This window comes from Xyrauchen texanus, chromosome 36 (assembly GCF_025860055.1).
Source record: "Xyrauchen texanus isolate HMW12.3.18 chromosome 36, RBS_HiC_50CHRs, whole genome shotgun sequence".
Lineage (NCBI taxonomy): Eukaryota > Metazoa > Chordata > Actinopteri > Cypriniformes > Catostomidae > Xyrauchen > Xyrauchen texanus.
This window is the reverse complement of record NC_068311.1, coordinates 36211351-36229631: the sequence shown is the minus strand read 5'-3', so window position 1 is coordinate 36229631 and position 18281 is coordinate 36211351. Positions and strand designations below refer to the sequence as shown.

Genomic DNA, 18281 nt, shown 5'->3' with positions numbered 1-18281 from the left:
TGTATTAACCTCCCTCACAATCCACTCTAACCAGCAGAAAGGGGACTTATTAATAAATAATTTTGGGTTCAGCCATTGCTGGAGGCAGCATTTAAATAAATGTCAGAATTAAACACTCTGAACTTCCTGTTCAATACAAAACCAGGGAGGGGTTCTCTCAAGTGGAAGCGACCAATGAGCCAAATGTCTGAGACCGAAAGCAGCATAATAATAAAACAAAATCTTTGGTAGGCCTAGCCCACCTTTGTCAATCGGCCTATGCAGCTTACTGAAATGTAATCTGGGATGCTTACCATTCCAAATGAAGGCCTTCGTTATGTTATCAAATTGCTTGAAATAAGAGAGTGGGACATCTATAGGGAGAGATTGTAGCAGATAGTTGAATTTTGGAATACAATCATTTTAATGACATTAACCTTCCCAATCATAGATGAATGTAATGAAGCCCATCTGTCCACATCGCTGAAAATTTTGACCCTTTAATAAAATGATTAACTTGCTAGGAATCCTTGCAAATTTGCTAGGAATAAAATACCCAAATACTTAATCCCCTGTTTGGGCCACTGAAAGGCACCCGGCTGAAAAGCCATTATTGGGCAGTACGCCGTCAGCGCCAATGCTTCGGATTTAGACCAATTAACTCTGTATCCCGAGAACTTAGAAATGGAATTGAGGCAAGGCATAGATCTAGAAAGGTCTGAGATGAATAATAGAATATCATCTGCATAAAGGAGAAGCTTATGCGCCACACCTCCCGCCATCACCCCTGGAAAATCATCCTCCTTATCGCGTGTGCTAATAGCTCCAGGGCAAGACACAACAATAATGGGGAAAGAGGGTAACCCTGCCGGGTGCCCCTATCCAGAGTAAAATAATCAGAAATGAATCCATTTGGTTGTACCGCCACTACCTGGTCTCAATAATGTAACTTAATCCATCCAATAAGTGTACTCCCAAACCCATTCATTTCCAAAATCTTGAAAAGATTATCCCATTCTACCATTTCAAACGCCTTTTCGGTGTCAAGTGAGATAGCAGCGACAGGAGTCTGATCATTCGTTACCGACCACATGATATTGATGAAACGACTAATGTTATCAGGAGAGCTATGGCCCTGAATAAACCCCACCTAATCTATATTTATAAGAGCTGTCATAACTTAATCGATTAGCAATTAGAATTACCCAACAGAAGATAATCTATAAAACAAACTCCAGCCAATAAGTGGAATAAACACAAAGAATGTGTAGATTCATCCTCATAACTGTCCCGAAGGTGTGTTCCTCCACAAAACAAGCTCCAGCTTCTAGCGGAACCAGCACAAAAAGAAACAAAAAGGCGCTCAGTGCTCGGAGAAACAAAGGTTTTTTGCCAAGCTGTGATCTGTGTTTCTATCAGACACTCGAGCTGCAGCGCTCCTCTCGTCTCGCGTGTCATCGTTATAGTTTTATATGATCTCAAGTTATGTTAAATGACATAAAGCAACTATTCGACAATGGAATAATTGCAGAAATTTGTAGTTACAAATGACAATCCATCAAGTGCAACGTTTGTTAATGTTTTCCACGAAGTCAGCCGGAGGCGGCACGAAATTTGACAGAGGCGGTTATCTAATAATTCTCTATGCAGGAAAAACCCTGTTACTAATTCTAGTCCTGTATTGTTTTAAAGCTGGGCATGAATATAATATATTAGACTGGTTTGCTTGACTTTTAGTCCTAATAGTATTATTAGTCCTATTTAGATTGAATCACTGGGGTTTTAGAAAAGCATCACATGAAATTGCCTTTCAAAAATCGGATAGGGTAGTATGAAAAGTATTTTTTGAAACATCTTTCAAATCTTCCTCTTCTATTGTTATCTGTAGTTCATCTTCAGTTTGAGTCAATGACCTAACAAAGGACATATGACACGCGTCATATAATCCGTGGGCTTTGTACATTTTATTATGAAACATTTTGGAACATAAAATGTGGAAAAAAAGGGAAACCATTTCATCCACCTGCCTCTAACCAAATACAATCTAAAAATGGTTTCTGGTTCACAAGGTTAGGACTCCACCCCATACTGTATTCATACTGAAAGGTAGAAACTGGAAAATAACAAATTAATTGACATCTCCGTATATCTTAATATATTTCAGTCATCATCAAAACATGTATTTTACTTCATAGTTTACTTCACATTTATTTCATTCTTATTTACAATTGAAGCCAACAAAACCAATGAAATGGCTCCAACATCATGTCATTAATTTGATAAAAAAATGAATCCGTTGACAGCCCTAGTTTGATCGCTAGCTTGAAAGCAAATGATTGAGGTTTATTCCACTGTTGTTTAGATTAGTCTTTAAATGAATCATTGCATGATTTCAGAATATTTCTCTAATGTTTCTGTTAGTGCTCTCTGTTTTCTGTGGATTCAGACTGAGACTTGATCATTTATTTGAAGATGGGGTTGTTGTTCTTTCATTCACAGGAAAATGCAGATCTGCATATGGAAAAATCTGTTTTCTATTTGTTATTGAAAATGTTTGTGAACAGTAACGGTAGCTACTTGAAGACCTCAACCAGGATGCTTGTGTTAAAAGTGAGTTTCTAGCACTAAATGACAAAAGTACAGTACTTACAATACATACTTTTAACTACCCTCAATATAATTAACACATTTACATTTTAATAAATAATTATTTTTTAAACTATCCATCCCATGATGCTTTATCTGCTGTGTTGTTCAGGTGTTAAGGGACAGTGGTGTGTTCGAGCACACATGGAAGGAGCTGGAGTTGTGGCTGGATCATCTGACCCATTTGGACCAATTACAGCAGGAGACTGTTATTCATTTTCTAGACCATGTACTGCAATCTGACCACTCGCATATCATTTAACCGACTACAAGAACACATGCATATAATAATTTGACATGTATCAACAGGGCAAGTAATTCCTAAAAAATTCAGATGTAATTGTGGCTGTTTGTTCTGTATGACAGGTTCTGATGAAAGTGGTGTGTAACCCGCACATTTACACTGAAAAAGCAGCGAGTATGGTCCAAGAGGCAGCGTACCTGCAGACTAATCTGAGCGGTCAAGAAGGAGATGAAGCCAGCATCCCCATATCACACATTGATGGTTAACTAACTATTATAAACGTTATTTATAATTGTTTTAGATTATATTCTGTGTTTTATATGCATGTGTGTTATATTGTGTTTCAGATGTGTTGGACATGGTTGATGTTATTTTGGAGGGCAATGAAGGAGACGTTGAAGAGATCGGACCGCCCCTCACTGAAGACATCATCCTCCAGATGTTCCCCTTCAGTGTAATTGTGCCAGCTGTGCTAGAGGCCCGCAACAAACTTCCAGACAGTTTTAGAGATGAGAATGGTAAAGCATGCAGTTACATGTTTAACACGTTTAGCCGTGGTGCTCATAGGGGTGATACAGATTCAAATCTGTCCCAACCCGATACCATTCCCCCTCTCTACACAAGGGGCAAAAATTGGAACCATGTCCCAGCAGTTAGTGGCAAGTTGGGTTTGAATGTGGTCTCTGTTGTGTGCGGAGACATATTCCTTATCCCCTATATTCTGATGAAGCAAAACCTTTGAGATTTCGTTACATTAGTTTATCACTCCACAGAAATAGAATAAAGGCCGAGATATATTTCTTATGAAATCCAAGAAAATCTCTGTGATTTAACCAGATAGGGCCCTAAAAATGAAGATGAAATGTTTGTTTGAAGCAGAATCTAAAAGGATATTAAGATATATTTAATACTTCTGGAGTTATAGGAAATCCAACTTTGGAAAAATATCACAAAAGTTTTTATTTTTTATTTTTTTTTCTCTGGACGTAATTGTCATATAATGCAACAAGGGGTGCTGAAGACAACTCATTTAGAAATGGACCTACAATCTCTGTTTAAAAATTTAATATTGCTGCAGCCACCTTTCTTAGTTTTTTTTTTTTTTTTTTGGCTTGTTTTGACCTGAGATTTTGCTCCAAAATCATAGATGAAAATTGACATTTTTACTCTCCTCTACAAAATAATAGATTATTCATTAAATATTGATCCATGACATTTAATATTTTGGCTTTCATCATCATTTGTTTATCTTTCACCAGTAAAAAAAAATAATATATTTTTTATTTTTGAGCTGTTAACCTCTGGTTGAGTTGACAGAGAATAGTAACATTCACACATACAGACTTTCCTAGAAAATTACCTACAATTTCCAGTTTAGAGTTGAAAATACTGGTACATTTTGCTCTGGCAATTTTCCTTAATGCAAAGTTGTATCATTACCTATAATTTTCCTTATTGATGGCATATGTGAACAGCAATTTTGGTACATTTATCAGTAAAGGTAATCCAATGAATTTCCTGTAAGTTAAGTGTTAACCGGGCTAATGACCCAAGCGAGACAATGCACTGACATTGGGCAATGGGGTTGAGGTCTGGGCTTTGTGGAGGCCAGTCAAGTTCTTCCACACCAGACTCTGTAAACCATTTCAATGTGGACCTCGCATTATGAACAGGACCTGTCCTGAGCTGTTGCCACCATGTTGAAAGCACAATTCTCTAAAATGTCATTGTAAGGCATAGTATTATTATTTGTCCTCATAGAAATGAATGAAATAGCCAAACCCATTCATTAGAATTATTAATTATTCTATAAGCTCTGATATGATGTGTAACATGTTAAAGAAGTTTATTTATGCATTGTGTGTGTGTGTGTGTTGTCTAGGTGTGGTGTATGAGTACATGTGTTCAGTGCTGTGTGATATTCTGCACTGTCAGCGAGATCCACTGGCTCTTTGTCTGACCCTCCAGCATTATGATAAAGAGCTGAAGCCCACAGACACATCAGCAGCTCCTCATTCCTCTGTCATCACCTTCTACAACTACTACTCACAATGGCTCCCCAAACAGTCACAGGAGACTCTGGTTAGTCCTGCATGCCTTCAGTAAAACTTGATTGCACTGACTTTTATACTTACTACCCTGTTGAAGCCTTCTTTACCCACAAATCTAAAAATTTTGTCATATATTTACACATGTCATTCAAAACCAGGGTTATTTTTCTGGTTTTTGGGCAGAATTTTGGGCTGGATTTGGATATTGAATTGGATGGGATAGTAATGTATACTATCCAAAGGTGCTCTGGGATCACTTTATATTTTCTAGCTCCAAAAAGGAGAAAAAGAAACATGAAAGAGGTCCACATGACTTGTGCGCTGTATTCCAAGTCTTCTTAAAGGGATAGTTTACCCATAACTGAAAACCAGATGTGAATGACTTCTGCAGAACACAAAGTTTTCTTGTAAATATCTGAGCTCTTTTGGTTTTTACAATGCAAGGTAATGGTGACCAGACCTTTTTAAAGCTTTAAAAATAACTTAAAGGTAGCGTAAAATTAATCCATACACCTCCAGTGGTTTAATCCATGTCTTCAGGAGCTATATGATAGGTGTGGGTGAGAAACAGATCAATATTTAAGTCCATTTTTACTATAAATCTTCACTTTTAAAGTGGAGATTTATTAATTTTCATTTTCCAGTCAAGTCAATTTTATTTGTATAGCACCTTTCACAACACACATCATTTCAAAGCAGCTTTACAGAAGATCAGGTATTAATAGAAAATGAAACTGTAATGTCGATGAATCATCATTGTGTAATTAGATAAAATACGATTGTTAATCGTGTTTAAAAATAAGTAATTAAATAATAATTGTATTCATAACCTCAGTGAGCAAGCTGAATGCGACTGTGGCAAGGAACACAAAACTCCATAAGATGTTGATTAATGGAGAAAAATAACCTTGGGAGAAACCAGACTCACTGTGGGGGCCAGTTCCCCTCTGGCTAACATCATGAATATAATGTAAATATTACTTATGTATAGTTAAAGTCATGGTTTAAAATGATTAAACTAAGTAAGTGTTCAGTGTCAGTGGTCATTAATCTTACAGTTCAAACACAATCTTTGTTTGAACAATGTCTTTGAAGTCCATCCTGGATTAACTGCAGAAGTTCACATAGATGCAATTGTCCTTGTTAATTGGCTGATGAAGGCTTTTGTTGTCAATTTTTAGTCTATCCATTCCATTCCATTTCATGTCTTATGGTTTGAGTTGGCATCAGTTCATCCTCTGAAGTCCATCATTATAGACTGAAGTGATGTTTGGATGGCACCGGCTGCATTTAGTCATCATCATTCAGCTACACGTAGCAGTGGAGTCCAACATGAAGCGTGGTAGAAGGTCAGTTAGGTACTGTGGAGCTAGACCATTCAAAGCTTTGTACGTAGTTAACAGAATTGAAAAATGTATATGGAATTTAACAGGTAGCCCATGTAACGATGATAAAATGGAGCTAATATGATCATATTTCTTGGTTCTCGTCAGCACTCTTTTTGAACAAATGTAAGTTTATTTATTGATCTTGCTGGACATCCTCCCAGTAATGCATTACAATGATCTAGTCTTGAGGTCATGAACGCATGAGTGAACAATCCCTTTAATGCCCTGTTCACCAGCAACATCACCCGAGACAGCGACGTGGCCCCGTTCATTTTCAGTGTGAGCACAGCGACTTCCGGCGACACGAGCTGTTGCAGCGTTGGAGATTGCTGTGGAGAGCGGCAAGTCAAGTTGAGATAATTGCAACTTTATGCAAATGACGAGCAACATTCGCGAGTGACTACCAATGAGATTGAAGACCGCAGATCTGACGTCATCTGTCTCCTGGCAGACTGGAGACAACTGCAGTCAAGACTGAGAAGTTTCAGCTTCATGAGGGACTTTTACTTGTCTGTAACCACATGTGTGGATATAGTAAAGCAATGGTGTGTGGAAAAGCGTGTCAGAAACGGTCTGCATTCCGAGTGAGTTTGATTAATTCGTTCATTCATGAGTAATTGATCATCTTTAATGGACGGAACACTGCTGCACATTTTATAAAACACTCTACGCTGCAGAATGTACTTTTTAGAGACCAGATATCTTGATGGTATCCATGATATCTTAATTTAACTGGTATTAGGTCTCATCTGTGATCACATTTTAAAAAGCTATGGTCCTCCAATAATGTTACAATGACAAACAGTAGGAAGGAACGCCCACTAGCTACACAGATCCCAGAGTCTTGCGACAGTGTAAACAGGTCTTAAGCCATACAGTACTGCTTTGGGAGACATCACCGACCAAGTATTTTGTTATTGAAAGGAACAGGTTAGATACTACACAAAAATATCTCCTTTTCTTTTTCACACAAGACAGAAAGCCATAAAACGGGGTCAGAAATGAAGGGGTTCTAGGGGCAAAAATGCCATCTAGAGTAACAAAAATGCCCCTGAAATTTTAAAAGTAGAGGGACAAAATATGTCCCCTTTATGAATTCCTACCATTTTGTATTTATCTAAAAAAAAAAACCTCTTAAACCAGCATAGGCTGGTTTGCAGGGCTTAACTGGTTTAATTTGGTCTTAGCTTGTGCCCAGCCTGATCTGCTGAAAAGTGCACAGAAGCCTTCTGAAACCAGCGTGGCCAGGCTGGGAGACCAGCTAAGATTGACAAACCAGCTTTTTTTTTGGTTCTGTTTTATATGGTTAGTAAAAATTCTAGGGGGCAAATATCGCACCTGACACTGGTTTGAAGCAACATGAAGGCGAGTAAATGATGACAGAATTTTCTTTTTTGGGTGAAATATTCTTATGCTTTTTAGAAATCTTATAAACTCATATCATATCCCTGAAATTCTTGATCGACTAACCAAACTTTCCTACCCAAACAGTTCATCACTGAAGACTGTACTGAAACTCCGTCTGCTGGTGGCTTCATGGCGCTTCTGAAGGTGGTCTATAGTGAAGGGCCGTGTGCTTTCCTGCAGGACTCTTTTAAAGAGGCTGTACATGAAGCTCTGGCCAAACTGGATGTGTCCCAAATACCACTGGCTGTCAGTCAAGTGCTTCTCTACATCAGAACCTACGTGCTCACTTTTAATTTGGTATTCTGCCTTTCATACTGTATATATTTGAAATTAAGAAAGTGTTTGTCTTTGTCGACAACATACTTATTTTTGCAGGATCTATCCCATTAATCTAGTTCTCAGAAACAAAAACATTTTTGGTAAAAAAATCACAAAATAAAGTCAAATGTGGCCCACTGCTTCATTGAAAAAGTTTGTTTACCCACGATTCGCTGTAGGTTGTAATGGGATGGCAAAGATCTGGGGCTGCTTTAGCACTAGTCCATCTCCATTGGAACAAATAAATGTTTAGGATTATGTATCCATGGTCATAAATGCAGATTTTATTTTGTATTAGAAAATAATATGGCATTCTATATTATTGTTGCAATGCATAGTGTTCTTCTATAATTAGCTTCTTGTAGTTATTTATCCTGATACTTTATAACAGATCATGAAAGCAGTTATCGGCACAATAATCCTAGTATTGTCAGGAGAGGACAGTTTAGTAGCTTTGTGGGGGAATGTAACTACATCATTGTTCTGTCTGTTTCTCTGCAGCTTCAGAAGCAGACAGCAGCAGAGTTATTGAGCTGTCTGATGACCGTGCTAAACTCTCTCATTCTGAAACTACTGCACTCAGAACAGACTCTAGTTGAACCTGCAGAACACCAGGAAGGTGAAGAGCTCTTTTTTGATACGGACCTCATACCTTCTCAGAACACTGACAAAGAAAAGGTACATGTCATTCCTCGCAATGTTCTTAAAGGAATAGTTCACTCAAAATGTTTAATTCTCTCATTATTTATTCACCCTCGTTCCAAACTCGTATGACTTAATATCTTCTGTGAAACACAAAAAGACTTTGAAGTATATCTTGTCCATTCTTTTCCCTATAATGATAGGAAGACTGTGGCTTTCAAGTTATAGAATGACAACAAAACAGTCACTTCCATATGACATCCATATGACTTGTGCACTAAATTCCAAGCCGTAGTATTGAGATTGAGGAACAGACCAAAACTGAAGTGGTTATTCATTGAAAATCTTGACATCCATCTAAGCTCTCCATGGCACATTCATGAGAGGGGCAGCAATGTTATATTTTTGAAAAAATAGCTCTTTTTGATTTGTTACAGCACTGTGACCAAAACTGAACAAGTGCTTTGAACTAAGAAGTGTTCTGTTTTGATAATTTGTTAATCATTTTGCACTACACTTATTATATTGTAATTGCTTATTGTAATTAAAGGTAAATGTAAGGTAAAAAATATCAAACTGGTCAAATAGCCATGTGTTTTTTTTGTTGTTTGAAAGCTCTCAAATAATTGAATACCAGCTTATTTGTTTTATGCTCAGACAAAAATATATAGAGAAATACACTGGCGGCCAATCGTTTGGAATAATGTACAGATTTTGCTGTTTTGGAAGGAAAATGGGACTTTTATTCACCAAAGTGGCATTTAACTGATCACAAAGTATAGTCAGGACATTACTGATGTAAAAAAAACAGCACCATCACTATTTGAAAAAAATAATTTATCAAATCTAGACATGCCCCATTTCTATCAGTCATCACTCCAACACCTTATCCTTGAGCAATCATGCTAAATTGCTAATACGGTACTTGAAAATCACTTGCCATTATATCAAACACTGTTGAAAACTATTTGGTTCGTTAAATGAAGCTTAATGTTGTATTTGTGTTTTGTTTTTGAGTTGCCACATTTAGCAAAAGACTGGCAAGTCTTAAGGTCAATATTAGGTCAAAAATGGCAAAAAAGAAACCGCTTTTTCTAGAAATTCGTCAGTCAATCATTGTTTTGAGGAATGAAGGCTATAACAATGCTTAAAATTGCCCAAAAAAACTGAAGATTTCATACAAAAGTGTACACTACAGTCTTCAAAATCAAAGGACAACTGGCTCTAACAAGAACAGAAAGAGATGTGGAAGACCAGATGTACAACTAAACAAGAGGATAAGTATATCAGAGTCTCTAGTTTGAGAAATAGACACCTCACATGTCCTCCGCAGACAGCGTCATTGAATTCTACCCGCTCAACACCAGTTTCATGTACAACAGTAAAGAGAAGACTCTTATGGGAAGAATTGCAAAGAAAAAGCCACTTTTGAAACAAAAAAACAAAAAGAAAAGGTTAGAGTGGGAAAAGTATCACAGACATTGGACAACAGATAATTGGAAAAGAGTGTTATGGATCTTAACCACATTGAGCTTTTGTTGGGTCAGCTAGACTTTAAGGTGCATGAGAAGTGCTTGGCAAGACAGTCACATCTATGGTAAGTGCTGCAGGAAGCATGGGGGGAAATGTCACCGGAGTATCTGGACAAACTGACAACTACAATGTCAAGGATCTGCAAAGCTGTCATTGCTGCATGTGGAGGATACTCTGAAGTAATTTAAGAAGTTATGAAGATTATTCCAAACTTTTGGCCAGTGTAGCTGTCTTTGACATGCATGTTTCATGTAAACAGGTGTTGCATATATTCCGCGTTTTTGCTTATAATTTCACGAAATTTAAACTGAACATAAAATATCTCATATCATTAATTAGAGGAGTCAGTTATCTTTAAAACGAGTCCACACACAACATAATCTGAGGCATAGATCATTAGATAATCCACACAAAGTGCAATGACAGAGACAAAGTTTTTGGGACATATCGTTTTTGCACAGAGGCTTTTCCAGGCTGGATGTACACTATATGGAGGATTTAGGAATGTCTAGTCTACACCTCCCTCCTCTCCCATTTAGTGGCAAACCACCTGCACCCCGATCGCCAAAGCTGCTTTTTTTTTTTACTTCACGGACCGAGAGATTGTGAGCTTCCATATATCAAAAGATCTACAGATCTTCAGCCCTAGCCTTAAGGGGTCAGAGGGTATATGTGCTCTCCGTCATTGGAGAATCTCTGCTTTTCTTCAAGGGGGAACTACTTTGGGGACAGTCTCTCTAAGGAAATTGATTTGCATTTTTACATGAGAGTCTGCGGGAGTAATATGTGTGAGTAGTTTTAACAGGGATTTTATCGAAATAATGCAAAAAATGTAACCGTTGTTGCTGGGTTATGAGGTACCTAGAGAGGATACACAGTTTTTATATAAATATTGAGAAGAGCATGATATTAAAGTGTCATTCCCATTTGAACATGTATAACATCAGCGAGGATGACTGCATTTCCTCCCAGGTAAATGAAAGCTAAAAACGTAATTAATTTAGGTATTGATTCAGCTCTTATTAAAGGTGATGGTAAATAAAGAGTTCAAAGCATCATAATGAGTGTGTTATGAGATGTTATAAGCAGTTCTTTTTATTTAGACGAATATAAGGTTTTTGATCGCTATTAAATTACACTTTTCTCTTTTCAAGTAACTGATAATCATTTGCCTCAATTCTGATTCATAGTCAGCAGTTTTCAATCAAATTACTGTGCAATTTAACAATTTATTTGACAAAAAATTTACAATGCCACTCTTCATTCCAGCCCACGTAATAATATTATCCATTCATTTTATGAGAATATTTTGCCAAAAACTGTGCTGTTCATGGCAATCTCCCATTCATTTCTATGGGGACTTCTGCAGAGCTTGTCAGAGTGAATGACGCTAACCAAGAGTGGTGGAGCTAATCAATGGGTCAATTGGGTAGTGGAGGATATTATATTATGTTCTTCTAGCCTGGGGTTGTGATCTCCGGAGGGCTTGAGAGTTCATTCTTCTAGAGGCATGGCTACATCGTGGGTGCTGTTTAGGGGTAATTCACACTTTTGTCCGAAACTTTTTAAAATGTTTGTCTCGATGTCACAGAGCCATCATTGGCTCATTCAGTTTTTGGTGTTGGTGGTCAATCTACCAATGTATGTAAAAAATTTAATTAAATAAATACCTTTCCTCCTGTTATCAGCAAACCAAGGTTACGCGAGTAACCTAAAATACATTTTTATAATGGTTAAAACAAATAGCGTGACAACATTAAATATAAATGTATACTTCAAAATATAACCAGCATCAATTAACTAAATATTTTACTTTAATAAAGAAGGAAAAGTCAGAGAGAATGGTTTGAGTGTATTTGATTACTCCCTCGGCTTCATTACTGCATTCACAATACAGTGTGACAAATGTAGCGTTGTGTGACGCTTCAGTGATACTCGTTGGGAAATGTAGCTTATTACAGGGAAACAAACACTATGGTGAAAAATAGCATAATTACCCTGATGCTACTGAAAAATCTGGTTAATTTAGTTAACCTCTCCCAACACTGCTTATACACGGATGAGCCAAAACATTGACCACTCACAGTTGCAGCGAATAACGTTGATCATCTCCTAACAAGGCCACATGTCATGGTCTGTGTAGATTAGATGGTAAGCGAACAATCATATCTCGTTTTCAACATGTTGAATGCAGGAGAAATGGGCAGCAGTAAAGACCTGATTGACTTTGGCGAGGACCAAATTGTTATCATAAGATGACTGGGTCAGAGCATCTCTGAAACGGCAAGGCTTGTGGGGTGCTCCTGGTCAGCAGTACCTACCAACGGTGGTCCGAGGAGGGACAAACTGGTGAATGGCCGTGTACGTGTGCACCGTTTACCTAGGGAAGTGATTGTACCGTGATGCACTGCGGGATGGTGACAAGCCAGAGAAGGGAGTGTAATTTTACATTTACATTTATGCATTTGGCAGACGCTTTTATCCAAAGCGACTTACAGTGCACTTATTACAGGGACAATCCCCCTGGAGCAACCTGGAGTTAAGGGCCTTGCTCAAGTTTCCAACAGTGGCATCTTGGTGGTGCTGGGGCTTGAACCCCCAACCTTCTGGTCAGTAACCCTGAGCCTCAACCACTGAGCCACCAATTTGACACGTGCCACCTACCTAAACATCGTTGCAGACCAGGTACACCCCTTCATGGCAATGGTATTCCCTGATGGCAGTGGCCTCATTCAGCAGGATAATATACCCTTCCACACTGCACACATTGTTTGGGAATGGTTTGAGGAACATGATGAAGAGTTCAAGGTGTCACCATTGCCTCCAAATTCCCCAGATCTCAATCTGATTGAGCATTTGTGGGATGTGCTGGACCAACAAGTCTGATCCATGGTGGCTCCACCTCAGAACTTATAAGACTTGAAAGATCTGCTGTTAATGTCTTGGTGCCAGAAACCACAGGACAACATCAGGGGTCTCTTCAGTCCATGCCTCGGCAGGTCAGCGCTGTTTTCATGGCACGTGGAGGACAAACAGCATACGAGGCAGGCGGTCATAATGTTTTGGCTAATCTGTGTATGTTAATGAGGTGATTCTTATGGGTGGGGTTTACAGAAGTCTGCTCTAAACGTGAAAATGACCCAGAATGTTTCTTTAATGTTTTGTTTAAAGGTAAATTCCTTCATTGGCTTCAATGTGTTTCTATTGCTATTTTTTCAGTCTCTGTTGTTTGACATATAGAAGAACAGTCAAAGGTCTGCCATTGTTCACCACCTCCTTTCCTCTGTTTTCCAGATCACACTGGCTGTGCTCAGATCAGTGTTCAAACATCCTGTACTGGAGCTGTGGTTTCTGGCTCTAGATCTGGGCTCTTTCCCCCCCCACACACTGAATCCAGTGCATTTAAAGCAGCTGTGTGTGTGTCTCTCTGAAAACACGCTCACGCTGCTGCAGTCCAGTGCCGCCACACTCAGACAGCTGCATGCGTTAGAGCTCATCAGCACATACCTGAGGACTACACACAGAGCTGTGCTCAAACAACTGCAAGAAAGCTTGTATGTATTATAGCAGCCACATGTGTAATATTTACTTTTGTATCCAGGTGTTCTATGCATGTAGGACATTTGTATACTGTGCACATTGTACATATATTTACTGCAACAATAGTACAAGTAGTATGGTAGAATGCTATTCCAAACATACCCACTGACGACTGCTTGTTTTTTTTTTTGGTTTATGGGTGATTATTCTTGTTTTGTGTTTGATAATGCACCACATAAAAAAAAATCACTGTTGCTTTTCAGAAAGTGTCCCAAAAAGGAACCACGCTCTATTCGAATACTCTTGTCTCTGCATGAGTACATTGACTCGTGCAGTCTGAAGGAGGTAGTGTCCACCCTGCTGCTGCTTCCTCAGGAGTGTCTGGTAACAGCTGATAATGAGCTCAGCGTGTACGGTCGTGCAGTGCTGCAGCTCTTCACGGACTGCAGGAGTCGCAGCAGCTGCATTACTCTGTCACAGGCTCACCTGCGGGGTCTGGCTGCGCTCATCACATCCTGCCAGTGTGTGCAGCTTGAGGACTTCCTGCTGCAGGTATGCAATCATCCCATTCAGAGTCGTCGTCTCAGGGCTTTCCTTGCTCATAGCTTTTTCCAACTCTCACGAGGGTGCTGGAAACCAAGGTTATAATAGTTTAACATTTTTAATTATTTAAATTTGAGTGTCACTCCAGTTCCATTTTAATTTTGTTGTTTAGTTTTCCAGTACATTTAGTTTTGTATTTATACAAGGGATAAATAGATTATAGGAAGAACTGGCATTTATGTAATGTTTTGTATTGCTGGTCTATTTGTTCCAATATCTTATTCGTAGATCATTAAAAAAACGTTGAGGAGAAGTGTGCTATTACATTTCTAAGTGATCGGACATAATGATTCCTACCTGGTGAATTACTTTTCTGTTTTTTTTGTGCTTGCTTTGATCTTTTACTTACTGTCATCCAAACTGTTTCTCTGAGGGATTTTCATGACGCTGATAGTAAAACTGTCCTCATCTAGGTGCTGTCCTCAGAGCCAGGCAGTGCAAGACTCATTCAAACTGAGGTTCTCCTGCACTGCATCCAGAGAGACAGTCCCTCAGCTCAGGCTTTGGGAGTTCTTCTGCTTCAGAACTGCTCCACACATGTCCTCAGCTTTGAGCTCTGGTGTCTGGAGTCAGCTAACCTATCACAGATCACCTCCCAGAGCACAAGCTTCCTGTGTTTACTCAACACTTACCTGCAGAGAGCCGCTCTGGATGATCCCTCTCGCCCTAAACACAGTCAGTACTGTTGCTGCTTTAATGATGTCTAAAAGGAATAGTTCACTCAAAAATGTTACTTTTTACTCCATTTTTTTTCATTTAAAGCCTGTATGACTTTGTGTGAGTGAATGATGAGAGATGATGTCAGATATGTCTGATTCATTTAGTCTTATATATCGTCACGTGCAGTTCAAAGAGCAGTCCTGCAGGCCCTGAAGAAAGCTTTACTGTCTGAGCTGTGGAGTGCAGTGCAGGAAGGAGAGGCAAGTGTTTCAACAAGTCTCCATGTGCAGGTCCTCTCCAACCTCATCCGCCTAGCAGCTTCCAACTCTGACCTCACCCAACTTATGAACGATCTACCTTCCATACTTAACAAACCAGACAGTTATGAAAGGTAAACTTCTCACTCTGTCACACAGTGCTGGGTTATATAGAAAAATCAATGACATCTTAAATAAAGACAGAAATATTTATTCTGCGCTGAAATGACTTTTGAGAACGTTGTTGTTTTCTTCAGTCGGTGGAACCATAATTTCAACTAAACAGCCACTGTTGCCAAAACACTAAATGTTTTTTTCTCTAAATAAAATGTGTTTTTCATATACCTAAATAGAACAAGATATAATCATTATAAACAAGAAGTAAAATACAGTAAAAGTCTAGTTAAAAATGCCTTTCCAAAATTGAAACAAGGAATATTTATATCAACTCATTTTCCAACCTTTATTTTTCCACCCTTTTTTCACTAAATGATAGCAAGTAATGTTTAATTTAAGGCATTTTTTAATTGCATCATTATAACTAAACATGGTAATAAACAGCTATTTTTATCAATGTACACTACCGGTCAAATTTTTTTTCACATTTTAGAATAATAGTAAAGTCATCAAAACAATGGAATAGCATAAATGGAACTATGGGAATTATGTTGTGACTTTACAAAATCTAAAATAAATCAAAACGGTGTAATATTTTAGCATCTTCAAAGTAGTCACCCTTTGCTTAGAGTTTGCAGACATGTACTCTTGACAACTTCTTGGGGTGTCATCCTGGGATGATTTTAAACTGTATTGAAGTTGTTCCCATCTATGTTGAGCACTTATTGGCTGCTTTTCTTTATTATTTTTTATTAAATATTTGTTTTATAATTAAATTAATATAGTGGCACAATTATATTTTTGTCTACAAAACTAATTTCAAACATTTAAACATACTCCTTCAGATCAAAACAATTTTAAGATCATGAGAAACATTTCAGTCAAGTGTTTAAAAACTTTGTCTGGTAGTGTGTGTTGTTGCTGTTAGACTAAAAATGGTTGAAGTAAAACAAAAAACAGTAAACCTGCTTTCCCACACTGTTTTTCACTAAATGAAAATATGGAATGCTTCAATATAATAATGCTTAGTAATAAACAGCAATTATTTTAAACACTTTTTTTCTTTTTTTGCTATTAGATTCAGAAAGTTTTCAAGAAAAATGTAAAATACAGTAAAAAACACACTGTTTTTCACTAAATGAAAACTAGTCATTTTTCTATTAGGGCATTGTTTATTTGCATAAAAATAACAATACATGATAATAAACAGCAGTTATTATCGACATGTATATTTTTGCTATTATAAAACATTTACAGTAATTACAGTAAAAATCTAGTTAAAAATCATTTCCACAGTTTTTCACTAAATGAAAACGTATACAGTGTTTAAAAATATATAGTAATAAACAGGAATTATTATCAAAATGCATATTTTTGCTGAGCATTTTAAAACCATGCAGGGACTAACGTGAACTTTTTTTTGTTTGGATGACACAAAGGAATAGTTGAATCAATGTTTTGACCCGTTTTATTGAAATAGACCTTTCCAAAGAATTGATTTGCTGAAATAAATGAAACTTTCCAACTCTTATCAGTTCCAAACAGGGACACTGTTTACATTATCTTCATCGTAACACTCTTATAGAAGTCATGACCTTATGGTGAGTGACTTTTGAAAAACAATGTGCTAGACACTGTTTTTAGAAAACTGAAATGACCAAAGTAAATATTGCTTAATTTTAAAAATCTTTTAAATATATTGTACATATTTGATGTAACACCCAGCCCCACTGCCAACATAAATACTTGTTTACACTGGAGGGTATCATATCAACTGAATATGTGAGATAAGAAAATGGGAGTAGATGTCCTTGCATACTTTTAATAACTGGTTCACTCGTGCTATGTGTTACTAACATTCAGTTCATTATTTCAGGTGGCAGCTGGCAGACTGTATCAGTGAAAAGCTGTGTGATGGTACAGAGGAGCTGTCTTACTGGAGGAGATCTCTGCTCACTGCTGCTCTCCACTGGCTGTCCAAAGTATACAAAGAGCAGAAAGAACCACAAACCCGCTATGAAGAGGCCATGCTGTCCAGAGTCGAATCTCTCCTGGTGGGTCAAGAATCGTCATCTGATTAGCCATGATTAGCTTGTGCTTTGATGTCGGAAAAAAAGTTCATTCATGTATACTTCTTAGGGCACTTTTATTTTGACACCATAAAATGTATTACTCAGCTTGCTGACGATAATGGAATTTTGCTCAAATACTAGCTATTTTTATGGTGTAAAATTGTACAACCGGATATACATAAATGAATATGACCTAAACGGTATTTATAAAAATGAATAAAACCAGTCATTCACTGTAGAAACTGTACTCCACAATTTGAATGTTTAGGACTCCTCCCATCTCAGAAACTCTGAATCAAATTTATCTTATGAGTTTAATTTGCAACTTCAGGTAATAATAATTCCAATAGCACGTGAAGGCAGCACAAGTACCTGGTTGATCATTGCTTAATACACAGCTGAAGTTACATGTTGTATGTGCTGATTTATTCTTTTCAGATCTTTCCAGAAAATGTCACTGCATCAGACTGGAACAACTTTGTCAAGTCTGGACTGAAGTAAGTGCTTTTCCTATAATATAAATGATGCATACTAAGGATGGGTAATATAATTGAGAAAAAGATAAATAGATGTTTTTCAGCCTTTTGACATAATATCTTTTGTTTGCTCTGAAACAAGTTAAACCTGTTTTTACTATTATTATCATTAATATTGTTTTTTAATCAGAGAAGCCATACTTTTATCCAAACAGCCCTTGCAGAAAAGTGGATTAAAATGTTTTATGTAAACTAAAAATAATGAAAGCATGTTGTCCACACTGATTTCCACTATATGAACACAAGGAAGAAAAATATTAAATCATTTGTATTTAGATGCATGAATTT

The 18281-nt window shown here is 37.5% G+C and overlaps 1 protein-coding gene across 2 annotated transcripts in view; it reads left to right on the top strand.

The window, feature by feature from the left end:
• The window catches only part of urb1 (URB1 ribosome biogenesis homolog), a 61492-nt gene that overhangs the window by 18954 nt on the left and 24257 nt on the right, over window positions 1–18281 (top strand). For both annotated transcript variants that reach the window (XM_052106736.1, XM_052106735.1), the window contains exons 15-27: window positions 2479–2589; window positions 2738–2854; window positions 2992–3130; window positions 3217–3387; window positions 4752–4951; window positions 7800–8012; window positions 8535–8711; window positions 13503–13762; window positions 14012–14300; window positions 14765–15026; window positions 15198–15402; window positions 17262–17439; window positions 17896–17954. In XM_052106736.1, coding sequence (XP_051962696.1) covers window positions 2479–2589; window positions 2738–2854; window positions 2992–3130; window positions 3217–3387; window positions 4752–4951; window positions 7800–8012; window positions 8535–8711; window positions 13503–13762; window positions 14012–14300; window positions 14765–15026; window positions 15198–15402; window positions 17262–17439; window positions 17896–17954 — 2381 coding nt within the window. The remainder of the gene's footprint in view (window positions 1–2478; window positions 2590–2737; window positions 2855–2991; window positions 3131–3216; window positions 3388–4751; window positions 4952–7799; window positions 8013–8534; window positions 8712–13502; window positions 13763–14011; window positions 14301–14764; window positions 15027–15197; window positions 15403–17261; window positions 17440–17895; window positions 17955–18281) is intronic.